The sequence below is a fragment of the Bombus vosnesenskii genome, unplaced genomic scaffold, assembly GCF_011952255.1.
Source record: "Bombus vosnesenskii isolate JDL3184/JDL3185 unplaced genomic scaffold, Bvos_JDL3184-5_v1.1 scf7180000013305, whole genome shotgun sequence".
NCBI lineage: Eukaryota > Metazoa > Arthropoda > Insecta > Hymenoptera > Apidae > Bombus > Bombus vosnesenskii.
The window spans coordinates 3089881-3106920 of record NW_022882954.1 but is presented as its reverse complement, the minus strand read 5'-3'; the positions used below and the strand labels follow the sequence as shown (position 1 = coordinate 3106920).

General features: G+C 42.5%; 2 protein-coding genes across 2 annotated transcripts in view; one reads left to right on the top strand and one right to left on the bottom strand.

Moving 5' to 3' along the window:
• Nucleotides 1–17040, top strand: part of LOC117234572 (26S proteasome non-ATPase regulatory subunit 1) — a 93497-nt gene that overhangs the window by 65629 nt on the left and 10828 nt on the right. The window lies entirely within an intron of this gene.
• Nucleotides 5614–17040, bottom strand: part of LOC117234573 (5-hydroxytryptamine receptor 1A) — a 111454-nt gene continuing 100027 nt past the window's right edge. Inside the window, exons 4-6 of the mRNA XM_033495942.1 lie at nt 15259–15595; nt 7611–8131; nt 5614–6315 (exon numbers count right to left, since the gene is read on the bottom strand). Of these exons, the coding sequence (XP_033351833.1) occupies nt 5822–6315; nt 7611–8131; nt 15259–15595 (1352 nt within the window). The 3' untranslated portion in view covers nt 5614–5821. The remainder of the gene's footprint in view (nt 6316–7610; nt 8132–15258; nt 15596–17040) is intronic.

Sequence of the window (17040 nt, the reverse complement as noted above, 5' to 3'; positions counted from 1 at the left end):
ATATTTATTTCGCACTAACCTGGGCCAAACTGAAATTCCTTGACGAAGCTTTATTTCCAATGCATCGACCTATAATGCTCTTGTTACTTGGCTCATAAATATTACGACGCTTACAGAAAGGCGAGATAGAAGTGAAAAGTCGTTAGAAGATCGTCGAAACCTTCGACGTTCTGTTCGTCCTCCGAAGAAAAGTTGCACAAAGCGTAACGTCGTTGTGAAATCAGCAAAGCGTTAACGGTGGAAGAATCGCGTCGGTGGAACAGCGATAAATATCGCGGAAACTCAGCGATTTCGTACGATCGAAGGGAACGAGGTCTTATTCGCGATTGCAATCGGGTTCAGGATTAGCGAAAGGGATTTCTGGCTTCTGCTTGGGCTCGCAATCTTCCTAAGAATCTCTCAGAGATCCCGCCACTCTCTCACTAAGCACGCGAGATTAACGTTTTCTAACCACTAGTTCCTTTCTCCAATCGAATCCTCGAACGCTCACCTTTTCGTTTTCACCTTCGATCGTTATTCACCTACGCTTCGATCATACACACACACACACACACACACACACACACACACACAGGCGGTCGCGTTCAAGTGAATTTTACTTGATTTTATTTACGTTTCTTAACGATATAAATGACGATTACGTTCGACGACTATTTACAAATATACTTAAACGCGCGAATTAAATTATCATATCGATTATACTCGGTAGCTTGAATAATTTCTCCAACTTAACGATACCTCGCGGTATTTGTTAGTTTTCAATCGTCTCTAGATCGATACCGATGTTTCGTGTTGATATCTCAATCTCGCGCGTTGGATAATTCCATCTTCTGTTACCTATCAGGTCGTCCGAAAAGTTTCTTTCGACATTTTCACGATATTTTCCGTTTTATATTATTTTATCGAATTACGTATGATCCATTTTGTTCTATCAAAATAAAGATCACAACGTTCGATTAGATTAGGTTTCATGTTTGTACAAAGATGCGTCGTTGTAAAAGACGTGTCTGCAAAAGAAAGACACTTTTCGGGCAACCTAATATCTTTAACCTTTAACTTTTTATCCTTCTCCGTTTCATTTAACGCATTATATCGATGTTCAGTTCGATTTTACGATTAATTAATCGGCAAAAGATATGGAATCGGTGTAGTAACGCGCGAACTTTTTATTTACAAACGTTTTTGGTGCGACTTTAACGCAACCAAATATCCAACTAACCCGTTCAGAACGACGTCGCGAATCAATCAGTCTGTAAAAAATATTTAATCACCGTGTAGCGTGCAACACGTTGCAACAAGCGCAGTTGGATTTTCCGCCTGCAAACGAGAACAGCTCGGATCCGACGCAACCCGACAACGTTCGACCGACGCTTTCGGTCGAACGTCGCGAATTAGCCAGAGGTTGGCAAAATATTAGATCATTATATACAGTAACGCAATTTTTCTTTTTCGTCGTAGTATCACAAATTAAGCAGTCGTTCGAAACATCGGATTATCGCGCATCATAGTAACGCGCGATTATAAACATTCGACGTTTCATCTACGAACGATGTTTAGTGGCAACGAAACGCGAACGAAAATTTGAACCAACCTTCTCAGACCTTACTTTTTCGATTAACCGATCGTTCGAGAAATATCAAAATCGCTGTATACGCGCGAACGCGTAATTGGGTTTTCCTTTTACAAAACGATTTTGCTTGCGATTACACGCAATCGGTGTCGGGGAACCGGCGAGAAATCAGCCAGTAGACAGTCGGTTCACGCATTCCATTTGAGGTTTTATCGTCAGATCGCTCGCCAGGGTAATCTGTCGAAAGGAGCAGCAACTTCTTACGGTAGAAAATTGCCGAGAAGCTGCTTTTGTGCTTTCTTTCGGTTTCGCTTCGATCGGGATCGTTATTTCGCCGCTCAGCCACTCTTCCTTTCTACCTTCCACCAAACGGAATATGCCTGTCGTATCGACTTTAGACTTCTCCGCTCTGTTTGTTCTCGCTTCGATTAAGTCAATTCTGCTCACGTTCGCTGTAGAACTCGGCACGGAGAAACGGAATCCGTTCTTCCAGGTATTCCACCACATCCTTCCAACGTGAACTCTCTTTTCTACGTTCCACATGGATCAGCCAGGCGACACGACTGTTCCATTTTGTCCACAGACTCCGATTGTTTAAGCATTTCCAAACTAGCTACGTTCTAACCACTTTTTCGGTAATTAACAAACGTAGATACGCGTAGAGCGAAGAAACGAATCGTCTCTCGTTAATTTAGTTTGCCGTGTGACAACTTCTGCTTCGATTTTAAACCTCCTCTCCTTTCAGTCGAACTCCTGCAACGCGAAAATCAACGATCAGAGTCTTCCTACTGTTGTTAGTTTGCCCCTGAGCGAATATAATTTCCTTTAAAATTTCAACACGCGCGAATTTAATTTCCTTGAAAAGTTGAACACACGCGATCAATTTTTCGCTGCACGTCGTCGTGGTCATCTCGACGCATACCGAGAGGATGGAAATTTTCAAACTACGTCCATTGCAAACTACAATCGAACAGATTCCTTTTCTCCGAATCTAGTATTCCGCTGGTTCAACTGGTCCAAGCTGTTTGCTTTATGACACGAACTCGGCCAATCCAGCTACAGCATACAGCCGTTTCAATTTTCGCTGTAGAGCTTCCGGTAGGTACCCCGGGTTTCGCATCAAGAGAAAGCGGTATCGATACGCTTTTATGTATGTAGGTTTTATCGCAGCAGCCGGTTGTTTGTTACGAGAACCTTTCAGTGGTCAATGTGATCAGTTCCGTTTACAATGGAGTCTCGATTATCCGTGATCGTGTTCTGAAAAGGAACGTCGCTCCTATTTACGACCTTCGCGTTTCGGTTCCCCGTGACCCATCGCTGTTCGTATTCCTCTCGGAACCCTACGTCCCGTAATTTTTAGTGATTGTCGTGTTTTATTGCGTCGACCATCGAAAGACAGCGGAAGAAAGGTGGTTCGGTTCCTCTGATCAAGAAACTACGAGATATTATTCGAATAAATCTCTGCTACGGCTGCGAGTCAGCTTCGTGAATTACTAGCCAGCGCTGATTGTCTCGTATTTAACGTAAGATTGTGAAAAAACGGATGGAAGAAAGGTTGTTCAGTTACTGGGATTCAAAACTTTGAGATGTTATTCGAATTAATCTCTGCTACGGCTAGAAATCAGTTTCGCGAATTACGAGCCGTCTGATTGTCATATTTAAAGGGAAAATTCTAAAAAAAAAGAAGGATAGGAAAGCAGACGAATCCAGCGATAAATAATAAATTATCACGCGAGAGTGCCCAGAACGCACTAACGTCGATGCTAATCTATATTCATCTCTTATTTATCGTTTACAGTAACAATTTACTAAAATTCATCGTCGCTGAACAACGCGCGATGAAAGTATTAGGTTGTCTTGAAAGTTTCTTTCGTTTCAGAAGAAAATAATAGTCGCACAACATTTTTCGTTTTAACGCAAACGAAACGTATCCTACGACAGCTAGAAGACGATCGAAGCTAAAGACCACAAAATTTGACAGAGTAGCTTTCATGTTTGTGTCGACATAGCCAGATGAAGCAACTGCGTGCAGATAGCGAAAGACATTTTTCGGACAACCTAATATTTCTCGGCGAAAGGATTCGAGAAAATCCCAAGTGCGCTCGATAGAAATCCAACGATCAACGACTATATCTTTGTATCGTCTTCGAGTAAACGATCTCTAACGATCATTTTCCACTACCAAAGGTATCGAGCGAGTAAAATGAAAGCACATTTCGTCCGATTTCAGAGCAATTTAATTCAGGATTAATATTTCATTACTCGACTTCCGTTTCGCAGGAGGTTGAAGAATTTGCATCATCCGTATGATACTTATCGTTATGAATATTTTTATCGCGGAACAATGTTTATTACGCAGCAAACCTATTACCAACAGATAGTTGGCAAGAGAACCGCATTGCTTACGACGTAACCTAATGTTATCTTACCTACTGTTCGCAGTACATTTGCTTCAGCTGTGCATTATAATGGCCATTCGTACGCAGAGATAAGTTTGCGAAAGGCCACGGCAGTGGCCATTAGTAGCGAAAGGGTTAGACTATGTACAAGAATACCAAGTATTTAATACCGAGCTGTTGGTGTTCGTTTGCTGTGTCGTTAAATGGACAATGACCTTAATTCGTTAGCTGAAAGGTTCTCGAGCAACAGCGCCTCGTTTCCACCGGGAAATCATAACGAAGATCGCGAATTACTTGCGTTACGACCTAACGCGTTCGTCGTTCTTTATTAATAAACTGCCGCCTTTTATGCGTACGCACGAAACGTCGAAGAACGCGGAAACTCACAGAATACTCACGTAAAATGCAAAAATATGTCTTATATAAAATATCGAAAATATAGTACTCGTTATGAAACAAACGGATAAAAGAAACGTCTACTTGGGTTCCGTATGGTTGACGACGTTTAGAAAAATATTCATTTGCATAAACGTCCACAGTGTTAAGAATCGCACGGAACGAGTAAAGATGTTGTACGGGGATGAACGGGTGGAAGTGGTGCGACAATTTTTCGAATCGTCGCCATAATTTAATTACGACACACACGGATGAATGTCAGGCGGAAGATTTGAGCTCGCTTTATGTCGCGCATTTAGGGAAGCTCCTTCTACTAGCCTCTCGTCTCGCTTCTTTTAACCCTAGTTCGGTCAAGTATCGTAGTTTCGTTTATCGATATCACGAAAGCTCGTCGAACCGCTTTTGGAAGATGAAGTGTTCAGCTCGCATTGGAAACCTTAATCGTCGAAACTCTGCCTTAACAAGTCGATTATCGTTAAAGTCCTTAATCTAAATTGCTCGTCTCGCGTGTTCCGATTTCCGATCTCGCGGAAGCTCCGCCTACAGAAGGAAGGAACGTTTATTGCAGTTCGTAGTTCACTTAGGAGTTTCGTTGGAAACTCTTCATTTCAAGTACACCTGTCTTCGCGTTATCCGATCTACGTAAGCTTCTCGAATTATTTTATTAACAAAAGGAAGAAAGGGTATTCTTTGTATCGTTCTTTACAACTTTACCGAACGTCACTCGCTGGAACTTCAAATATCTCACTTTGATTCAATATTTTTCGTTTTTCGATTATCTAAGATTCCGTAACAGCTTCTTCGGTTTTCCTTCGAGAATCAATCTCACCTTCACTGTTGTTCGTAATTATTTTATTTGAAAAAAAAAAAATTTCTTTTTCGCGAAGTATCACTCAGCACACTGCAGCTTGTAACGATGTATTCGCTTCAATTTTCCTGCCTTTCTCGATTCCGTATTTTTCCCAAATTATCAAAGCTTTTACAAAAAAGCTTCTTCGCTTTTTCCTTCACAATCGAACGATCTAACTGCTTGACCATGGTTCGTGACTATATTATATCGAAAACATCTTTCTATCATACTTCACAATTCACTAAACGTCACTTGTTGCAACTAGGAACGATCTGCATGTTCTCGATAATTTCTGTTCGCCTCGCTTCCACTCTTCCGCTCGTTTTAATTCAATGGAATCCTCGTTTCATTTTCACTCTAAACTTTCACAGCAGCTTCGAATACACACATACACACACACATATATATTATCCAGATTTTCACAAAATCTTCTTCAGTTTATCTGCGATCATGAAACAACCAAAGCTTCACCGTGGCCCGTAATTCGTTGAGAAACCACGGCCGGTCAACCACGGTTCCTCCGCTTCCGCTGCTACCGGAAGTCGACGTTTATTAACGACTTTAAACCCTGGTGACGGCGATCCCCGGTCTCCCGGGGCCGAAGGCCTACCTGGACGGCCTCCAGCTTTGGTTTCTGTATCTGCAGAGCAACACTTTCTTGAAGGCCTGTCGGAAGACTTTGTTGAAGATCGTGTAGAAGATAGGATTGACCATAGAACTGGCGTAGCCCAACCAAGTAGCCAAATCGAAGATCTTGTGATTGATCTGCCTTTCACAGTTGGGACACACGGCTAGTATCAAATTGAGGACGAAGAACGGCGCCCAGAGGACCACGAACGTGAAGAAAACGACGCCTAGAACTTTCGTGGCTTTTTGCTCCAGCCTGATGATCCTTCCGTGTCGCGAGCTATTTCGTGAAACAACGCTGCTGGTTCTCGAATGGTGGCTACGAACTGGCCCCGAGTATCTGTGCGGACACGGCGAGGATGAATTGCTGCTTTGCTTAGAGCTGATGCTCGCTGCTCCGTTATGAGCACGCATCGTCGCTGCACGCCGGATCGGACCACCTCTCGTGGTCAATAGCGCGGTTCTTGTGTTCCCTGTGGAATTAAAACGAAGAATTATAGTTTCCTAAGTCTCGATCGTGGGCGCTGTAATTCGATTCGGGCGGATTATGGGGAAAAACACATTTATTGCGAAAAAGATGCTGTTACGAATTGTTGCTTATCCGTCTCGTTGCTCTCTTGGAATCGAAACAAAGGACCGTAGCTTTGGAAGATTTTACGATTCGTTGTGGCGAGCACGATTCGAATGGATCGTGCATCTTCATTTATTTAGAGGAAAGTCAACTCCGCGACGAATTTTTATCTTTCGATCTTACAAATTTTAGCGAAGAGAAAGAATTTGTGAGACTTTCAAAAGGACGACGCGTTTCTGATTCCTCGCATTTTAATCTGGTTTCATGTTAGCGTGTTGAGTAATAATACGAGTCGATGACTAAAAATGGGTGGTTAATCTTGGAGGACACACCCTGTGTATGGATGTACACTGTATACCGTAGTTTCGGAATTGATCATGTGTTGAACTTGGTAATTAATTGAGTTACAGCCTGTGTTTAAATTAACGACTATCAGTTAATCTCTACAGCTGTTCTGCAACATTAAACGCATCTGACAGTATATTCGAGTTAACAACTGCTTCTCCAAAGTGACAATTAATTAGGTCACTAAATTCGCCTCGTAGAACTTTTAATACCCTAAAGAAAATTAAATGCGACCAGAAACGAAAACGGCAGCAATCGAGACAATCGATTTATCATATCGATTTCCGCGTCGACGGGCTAAAAAACCAAATCAACTGGCACCGAACTGTTCTAGAAACCGCTTTGCCAACCAGTTCCTATTTCCATTCAACTTGAACGTTCTACCTAAGCTGGATCCTTCTTCGTCGTCTCGTTCGCACTTGTAAATAATGAAACTATCTTTTGACGCAGCATAGCGAAGCAGAAAGTTTCCTATAAAACGCAGCACTGTCTCAATTGCAGGGAAAGAAATGAATTCGTGTCTCCAATTCCAAACCTCGTCCCCTTCCAAAAAAGAAGAGGAAAGAAAAAAGAGAAAAAAGATCGGATGAATAGCAGCAGCAAATCAAAAATCACTTTATCGATTCTCCTTATTCCCAATACCTAATCGCCTTTTAATGCGAGTATCGCGAGAAGGAAGATTTTTCTCTGTAAAATACAGAATTCTCTCGATCACCGGGAAAGAAACGAACTCGTGTCTCCAATCTCAAAACCTCAAAAGAAAAAGAAAAAGAAAAAAAATCAGATCAATAGCAGCATCGAACCAAAAGCCACTTTATCGATTCTTTTCATTGCCAATGAACTCGCACCCACCTAAACTAGATCCTCTTCTGCCGCTCCTCCACGTGACGACAGAATTTGGCTCGTAGCTTCTGCTGGCCTCCGTTCTACCGCTGTTGCTTCTACCGAGAAACGCAGCCTCCAGATTCTTCCCCGAGATTGGCTTCATGGTATCGCTGGAAACGATCACGATCTCGCTGGATGGTTGCGGAGGTGGTCTCTTGGACGATTCGCCGAAATAGGGGCAGGTACACGGCGGAGGTAACGCGATATCGCCTTCCTGTTTATCGCTCGATTTCCTCTGCGTGCTCGAGGTTTCCTCGTTCGACGAGTTCTTCCGCGAAACGGAACCGCGGCCGAACACTGGCTGCTCGTGGAAGCTGAAAGATCGCTTCCTGGGTGTTCTCGGCGAACCCGATTCCGCCCGTTCCAAATGAGCCTCGTTGAAGGTGGACGCGCGTCGCCGATGCTTCCACGGGGTGGGCGAGCTTAGGTCTTCCGGTATCGAGAGGCTCGTTCGAGAACCGGACGCGCTGCTTCCGCTTTCTCCGCTCCTGGAATGTTAAATAGTCACGGTCAGCATTTCGTGAGATTCTTCGTCGTATCGATACGATATTCGGTTTATACGTGTAATCTGTAACTCGTATGGTAACGCGTAGTAGACAGAATCGTGCGAGTTCTTCGTAGTCGTTTTCGACAAAGTTTAGATACTTCGCTCGAGAGTACAGTGATTTATTATAATAGATTAACATCGTTCGTTATAACCTTCTGCTTTTCTTTTTCTTCCTTTTTCTTTAAACCGAAGATTTACTACGTTGCTGTTGAAAGATGCGCTATTTAATCATCAAAGTTTACGATTTATGGACGCAGTCGGAGTATCATATTTTCCTGCCAACCTCTTCCAGCGATACGATTCGTAGAAAGTAGGTGAAACGAGAGATTCAGTTACGGCGGACTAGTGGTTTTTCAAACTTTCCTTCCTTTCTATAGCAACTTTCATTATCGATCAACATATATTTTATCGATTCAAAGTATAATAGCTCGCAGCTACTGGAAACCGAGCATCGTATCGGTGCATCCTAGAGGCACTAGAGAAATGTACAATAATTCGTGGAACGTGACACAGGACGATGCTCGCGTTCCATCCCGATGGAAAGCGTTCTCGAAAGGTAGTGCATTTTTACGTCCAACTTCTCATTTTTTTCCTTTCCTTTCGCCCTGTCTGTATGGAGCGCGGTAATGGATCGCGTGGATTGAAAAAAAGAAAAAAAAAAAAAAAATACAGGAACGGTACAACCTCTCGACGAAAAAGGCCGACGAATGCCGCTATAAATCGGACATATATGAAACGCAGCTGCGCCAGCCACTTTTGACGCGTTCTATCCATTATTGGGGATCAACCAGCCATTATTGCATGCCACGAACCAAAGGCAAAGGCGCCGATGAAGCTCGGTTTCATCGCGAGCAACGCCAGTTCGAACGAGTCGTGGCTCTTGAACGAATCGAGTCTCGAACGAATTAGAATTAAAACGAGCGGAGTCGCAAAGGCTTCCGACACGACCAACGGTATGTTTGGAATTGAAAACGAGTTGGAATTAAAGCGAGCGAACTTGTGCGGGATTTCTGTTCGGCCGATAGCGAATTTGGAATTCGAAATACGTTGGGATCGAAGTTCTCGCAGCGAAGGTTCGTCGAACGGTCGAATCGAGTCAACGCGTGTTTCGGGTCGAATGGAAATTCGGTCGGATCGAGAATGGAGGAAGACGGGAAGAAATTAAAAATAAAGAAAATGATGATCGAAACGGCGATGTAACTTCGAAACGTTGGAAGCAGGTGGCAGTGAAATTGAAAAGAATGAATTCGGAGACTTGAAAAGTTGAAACGGAGAGATGGATTGGCATTAAGACTGGATAAACTTGAAAATGGAATTAAAGTTAAGAGAGGAGAAGGCGAAAGAAAGAAACGCGGAGGAGAATGAATTTAAAAATATCGGGACTCGGATGAGTTTGAAGTTTAAAGTAAGAAACGAGTTTCAAGTTTAAGATAAGATAAATTCCGGCGATACTCGCGTCGTAACCGAAGAAAGTTGTCGAGAAGGAAAATGAGAATGCCGAGAATCATATTCTTTTAGTAGATTAAGCCGTCTGAACTGTCAAAGCTTCGGATATATTCCGATAATCTGCCTCGTCTTGCGTGAAACAAGAAATTCGTAATACAAAATTGGGTAAAAACAGGGAATCTGCTCTATACGGGACAGGAATGTTCAGATCTCGATAACGTATAATCTTTTTTCTATATCTCCGGCAAAGTTATTTAATAATAGCCGCCGGCTATTACGAAATATGTACTGTACAATACTATCGTCGAAGATTCTTCATCCAGTCCATGCGGCTTTTCATTCTCCCGGAAGCCTGATTATTGCAAGGAATTCTTCGAATAACTTTCTCCGTATTTTTAAAATTCCACGGGAAACTTTCATTACAACGATATCAATTTCATAATAGCGTTAGCATTACCGTTCGAAGCAAGGCATCGAGAGAAAAGACACGTCGAACGACAACGAAGTACTCAACCACTGAGAAATATATGTCAAGTTACGCGAAAGTATATGTCGTCGAAACTAATCCAAAGTGCGTAATTACTTCGTGTAACGATCGATAGGTAAAACAATTTTCTACCGATTTTACAATTTTCTGCCCTACTTTTTCAATCGCGTTCTCGAAACCACGAATTTGCATAAAAATCTATCGACCACTTATTAGAAGGAAAGACAACGCGAAGGAATAACAGTTTTCTGAAGCAAAATGGTGTCGATTGGTGGAGAAATGGATGGCGTGTAATAGATGAAAAATGGGGACAGGTGGGGAAACATCGGTGCAGAAATTTTTCAGCTGCTCGATGGCTTGATAGAACGATTCCCAACACTTTCGAAATTGAAACTGGAATAGGATATTGTTACCGAAATCGATCGTTGAATGATCGTTGACCAAGGTCTTCCTATTCGCTCGACCAACGCGATTGATTGAAGATGCTTCGAGTGCTTGTGGCAAAATCAAAACGCGAACGTATCCGATCCAGCGACACTTCACATTTTTCTCTTCGATCGGATATATTTCAATGGCAGGCATTCACCCGTTCGTTTTACAGACGAGCACGTCGATGATCCAAGGAGAAGTCATTGGAATGTTTTTTCCAATGGAACTTTCAAGCTGTCGTCGTGTCATCTGTTATCGGGAAATGTAAAGTTTCGCAGCATTTGCAATTAAAAGTGCGAATTTTATCTGCGACTATAGTCGAAACGTTGTGCGGAATCGCGTCAAATCGAGTTCGTCAAATTGTTCGCCACTTGTTCGAACGAACCACGTCCATTGACGTAACTCGGAGTCACTGGTGAAAAAAAAAGAAAAAAGAAAAAAAAAAAAGAAAAAACAGGGAATGATTTAAAAAGATTGAAAAAGGGAAAATGCAGGAAATAAACATGGGCGGAAGGGCGAGGGAAGAAGCGAACGGAAAGGTCGTTCCGCGCCAGGAAAGCCATTATATATGGTGGTTCCAGGCCTCGCTAGTGGATCGCACTTAGCTGCTGGGCATTCAAAGTGCAAAACGGGCCGGTGGCCACTTAAGTAAACTGCTCTTACCTACCTGGGGCACTCTAATAAAGGAATGCACTTAGTCGTATCCACAAAGGATTCGTGTCGTAGCTTCGTGCTTTGCTCGTCACTTTGAAGCTCTTTGAAGGGCCAAAAGTTCGGGAGAACTTGGTCGTGTCTGGTAATTGTCCTGGAAACGGCAGCCTCCTTTTTCTATCCATCCGGCAAAGCTTTCTTGCCGAGAGAAAGAGAGACAAAAGGTCTGTCCGTATCATTGTTCTCGAAATAACGATTCAATTAATTCCACGCAAACGGATTCTTTGTTTCTTGCCGTGCAACATGCTTCGTGCGCTTCTTGCCACACCGACCAGTTTCCAGCCTTTTATTCTACTAAACCGTACGAAGCTTAATATACTTGCGCCTTATTAATCGCTATTGTAAATCCTATAATAAATAATATTTATTGCACGATAATACGACGTTAAGTGGTACGATAACGCTTGCGAAACTATAGCCGTTGTAACGCGCCAGAGTATATGATATATGCAAAGTATATTGCTCGTTACAACGCTTAATGCGTTACACAAATGTCCACGTGCCGTTTTTCTAATTGTATTTGTAAAAGTACGAATTTGCATGAATATCTACGCGGTCTATCTATTACAAGTTCGCCCGATAATTTTCTTGCCCTTTGGGTGTAAAAAGTGTGGCCGCATTAAACGCCAATATTTCACCGTGAAATCCCTCGGGCAAGCAATCTACGCTAATAATTGGCAAATACGGCACCTAATTCCCAATAGCGGTCAAGAGCCACATATTTCAGACCGGTGTGACGCGAAGTATTAGCGAACCGTCTCACGGTCCATACTTCATCGAAGGACGCTTAACGTCTGCATGCCGAGAACGCTTGAGGCAGCGTGAACTTGCGATATTATCGGTGAACGCGACCGCTTCGCAGCCAGGCGAAATGTGGTCACGTCGGCATGTTTCGTCGCTACCGCGTTCGACAAGTTACCTCGTATCCTTGATCGACAGTTTCGAGCAGAGGATCGAAGCAGCCCCGAAGCATTACCTCTTCGTTTCCTTCCAACTGACCTGAATTCGTTAAGATTACCCGTTACGTTGTTACGAGCTGGTGGAACAACGATTCCAGAGATTTTACCTACTCTTCAGCAATGCAACTTGAGATTGATTTAAGCGATTCCCGACAAACGTTGGTTCTTCATTTCTTCCAGTTTTCTTCCTTTCTTGCTATTCGCTTCCGGTTAATTGTTTGCAGGCGAAGCTTTTCGATTTTCTACAGCTGCCTTTTTCACCTTTGATCACAATTTAGGAATATTGCCGTGTATCGCTGTGTCGTGAATGATGTTGTCAAACGTATTATTATATGATATATTCTGTTGGTTCTTTACTCGTTATTTCTAATTAGTAAATTAAAGTTCCTGGCCTTTTCCTGGATCTATTTTTTTTTTATTTTTGTTACACCATTATCGTATAATATTACGTATTCTACGATCGTTATGTCATCAGATAATTTTATCCTGATCGTCTTCAATGTGTTCTAACTAGCAGTTTCTATTTTTATGTGATTTTATAGACGTGGCAATGTTGTGCGAAATAATTTGTTGAATATAAATACGATGGTGCCGCTTAGTTGTCCTGTTTTCTCTCTTATCTGTGCCTGTCTCGTCCTATTGTAAGATGCAGAGGTAGAGAATGCAAACTAGCGCACTGCGTTTGAATATGTTTTTCAGAGCAGAAGAAATGGCAAAGAAAGATCGACGAAAGAAACGTTGAAGGGGTGTTTCGAATACACACGCTCGTATATACATATATATGTATGTAAAGTATACAAACGATATATAACTATAATTCTAAAGCAGGATTGAGTCGAAAAGAATAAAAACGGCTGAACTGTCGACTAAGCTAATTTACAGCGGGAAAAATATATTCCGGAAATGTTATAAAATGTTATACCGACGAAGTTTAAAAACTTGGTCGTATTAATAATCGAGAAATTATTATTTAAACAACGACGAACAATAACGACGATTTTGCGACGTTCGAGCAAAGATTCGTCGATTCATCTTCACCGCCAAATCTCTCGATAAATAATCCCATTTTCAATCTGAAACTCAACACTTTTCTCCTTACACTTTTCCTCGTTCCCGTAAACTTTCGTCGTAGTGTCTCCTAGCGATCTCAGCTAAATTCCCTCGTGAATTTTTCCCCATCCACGTTTCCACGATCCGGCAACATCCAACTGAATTCCCTGTTCAGTTAGCCGTAGGGCCCAGAACAGTAACGAATAGCCAATTTCCGTGGCGGGAATAACGCCCCATTTGTGCGGCCAACTCTATCTTCACTTACGCGTCATTGGAAGTAGATCAGCCTAGACGACGATGCCTTGAACATCGAACGACGTCGACTTCGAATAGGAAAAGACCCATTGAAAGTGGTATCTCGTGTACAAGTGTTGCTGCAAGTATTCGAACGCGTATCGCAGAAAATTTTCATGCACACGCTGTATCGTGTTGTGTAAAATATTTTGAAATTTCATTAGTGTTAGGACGACGACTATATTGATATATATGGAACCAATTTGAAAATGTACGTGGAAGATTGGAAGGTACTTATTGCAAACATGTATTTGGCAAAGAATTAGTATGTAGGGAAATTTACATTTTTTCGAGAATCCATTTTACGCATCGTTTAGGAGACTAATTCTTTTAACTTGTAAAAAAAAAAAAAAACAGACCGTTTAGTGGAATTTAAAAAAAATTACAATATTTTGAAGGGTGCGTGCTAAGGTTTGTTCGTTGCTGTACGTCGTAGGTTCCATCTAATTTAACACTAATCACGATAACCAAGCTTCGTTATAGCGCTAACGAAATTTCAAAACATTTGCTATAGCACAAGGTATCGGTGAAAGGTTGCCATAAATGTTTAAATATTTTAGTCAAACGCTGTTTATTGCCGTTTAGAAGAACTCGTATAGGAGAAGAATATCTTTTTCAGAGGAGCGATTTAATTATCAAACTGTCATTCGGTAGACCGTAACAAACCTCGTGAAAGTAGCCTCCTGACAATATACAACTAGCGATACGCTTAAATATCAATTAGAAATGAAAAAGAATCGTGTTCGAGCGTCTTTAAATTAAATTGAATAAAAATTTCCCATCGCGTAATAAAATTATGCCCATAAAACTGGCGAATCTCTCAGACGAGAAGCACGAAGAAATCTTCGATGAACTTTCCTGAGAAAGGAGCTTCTCCCAATCCGAGGCAGCTTTATCAACTCGAATCGCGACTACGTCGACAGGGGTATCAGTTCGTGAAACCGTGTTCGATCCGAGATATCAACGGCGCAGCCAATCTCCACGTGGAATACGAGACGCGAAAAAACGTACGTGACGCGAGAATGAGAAATATTCCGCGGCCCTCGTAAATCTGCCGCGTTTCCCGCTGCTCCTTCCGACGGGTACCCCGAAGGGAGCCACGGAAAGCATCCGTAAATCGGAATCGCGATCCCGTGCACTCTCACGCCTGGAGAATATTTTCCAGTTGGATGCAGTTCGCCGCGGTGACAGTTGTTTCTCGAAGGAAACTGCGATCGACCAAGCGATCTGCCGAGCGTGAAGTATCGTTTGATGTTTTATCTTGCAACGTGACTGAGAAAACTTCTATATTTACGGTGAAATCGACGCTTCCAGGTCGTTCTACAATTTTATTCGAATGTATTTCAGGTTCGTGTTAAGGTGGTACGAGGTCGAATGGAGTTTGATGTTGCTTTAGGTTTGTAGATGTCGTGCCATTTGCCTACGAAAAATTTCTTTCTTTGTGCAAGGTTTATGGTTATCGGAGGCTTTCTTTTCTCGTGGAAGAGCATGTTCGAAGATTGAAATTCGACGTTCCGTATTAATGGTTGAAAAGTATGACGTAAAATGATAGAATCGGTGCTTGGTTTGTACTTTAATCAGTGCAATCGTATTGTACGATATTCTAGCTTCGCGTTTCCATACATCGAACATCGACGTGGTGTAGAAATATGGGTGCGAAATTCGCAGTATACGATACTATCGTAACCTTACCCGTGTCGAAAGCTGCACCGATGCGATTGTTGCTGTTGCTGATGATGCTGGAGCGAGTGTTGAGGCGTGGACCTTGGCGTTCCCATAGGAGTGGGGCTTCCAGGGCTGGCGATGCCCTCCAAACCTCTGGATAACTTGAGCATTTCGGCGCCAAAGGCGTGAAGAGCGAACATCGCCGACGGCGGCGGTTCGCTTTCCGGAAGCCAAAGTTCGTGGGTGTCCAGCGTTGTCAGCTCGGTGTCGGTCGACGTACCGGAAGTGTGCTGCGGCGTACCGCCGCTTCCGGCCGAGCTTTTACTCAACAGGAACCGCTTCCAGGTCCCTCGTCTGTCTAAACCTACGGATGCAAAGAAAAGCCGGCTAATTAGAACTTTTATCTGCCCCAACTTATGACATGTAGATGTCTACGACTTTGTAAATCTTTATTTATTTAATAAATTTACGAAAAATAAGATTTCTCGATCGAAGGTGATGATGATGATCGAGTTGGGTGCTGATTGTGTGCTTGGATAACGCGAAATCGACAGAGGAATTGTTCAGTGCGATCAATTTAGCTTCTAAAGGACTCGTATATGTTTCGTGGCAGAAGGATCGTCGACTGCTATGGCGTAAACTCAGCAGACGGGTGAAAATTAAGATATCAGAAAATAAGAGATAAAATAAGAGATCAGAAACTACAGTCCTCTGTAGTTTCGTTTCTGAATCGGTTGATTTTTGCTCGCGACTGCACCGCCTCTTTTGTATCCCGTGTCTCCGTGTCTGTATCGATTAATTCGGTCTGACCGATTATTCGGAAGCGTCCTTTTTAGCATACCGTGTCACGTCCGCGACTTGTGCATAATGGGCCACGATTTGCATGCCCTCGCGTACGTCGAAATTTCTTATCGTTGTCAACGAATGGGCGGCGCTGGATGCCGAAGGAAGCGAAAAGGAGCACCATGCTTTCGATTGGCAAAGAAAAATGTCGCGCGAGTTGCGCCAAACGACTGATCGACGGGGCTAAACGATCGTTTTTAATCCTTCGTCCATTTTCAACGCTGATGGAAGAGGCGGTTCGCTCTTCCCCGAGATAAATGTGACGCGCTCTCGTAAAAAGGGGTTAAGATGGAAAAAAATCGATTTTGACGTTTTCACGTCTTCTTTTTCTTTTCTCTTATCGGCAAAGGTACGCGTTCTTTGCAACGAGATCGACCCCAGTTTCCTCGCATAATTATTGAATACTTCGCAATTGAAGATTGGAATTATAGGTCAATAACGAAAGCAGACAATCGTTTGTTCTATTTATTAAAGTTACGAAACGTCTTCAGAAAGTCACTTTCTTCGTTTCGTCTTAACGTGTTTCTCGTTTTCGCGTCAATCAAAGTATATTAATATATTAGCTGACTCGATATACGATGTTTCGAAACCGATGCATCGATCGTTCTTTTTTGGTACTGAAACACAGCATTCATTTGGCTCGAAAATACCAGTGTCACCCACTACATATTTCAAAGCCAGATTTGTAATTTATTTCGTCCGATATAACCACGAATGGAGGATTCCCGAAGCTCGAAACTGTGCAACGTGGAGCAGGGATTGACAGTTAATTTCCTTCTTTCGATTCGGAAAAACAGTTGGTATGCATTTTAAAGCAATACGTTGCTGCAGAAATATTATCTAAGGGAAGGAATAGGTCATCTGGTTTTGCGCACGACTATTTGAAAACCGTACTCATCTTCGTTTTCCTAATCTAAGCTACGTATCTACATCTTTTATTAAATTGGAAAACATTTTACATTAATC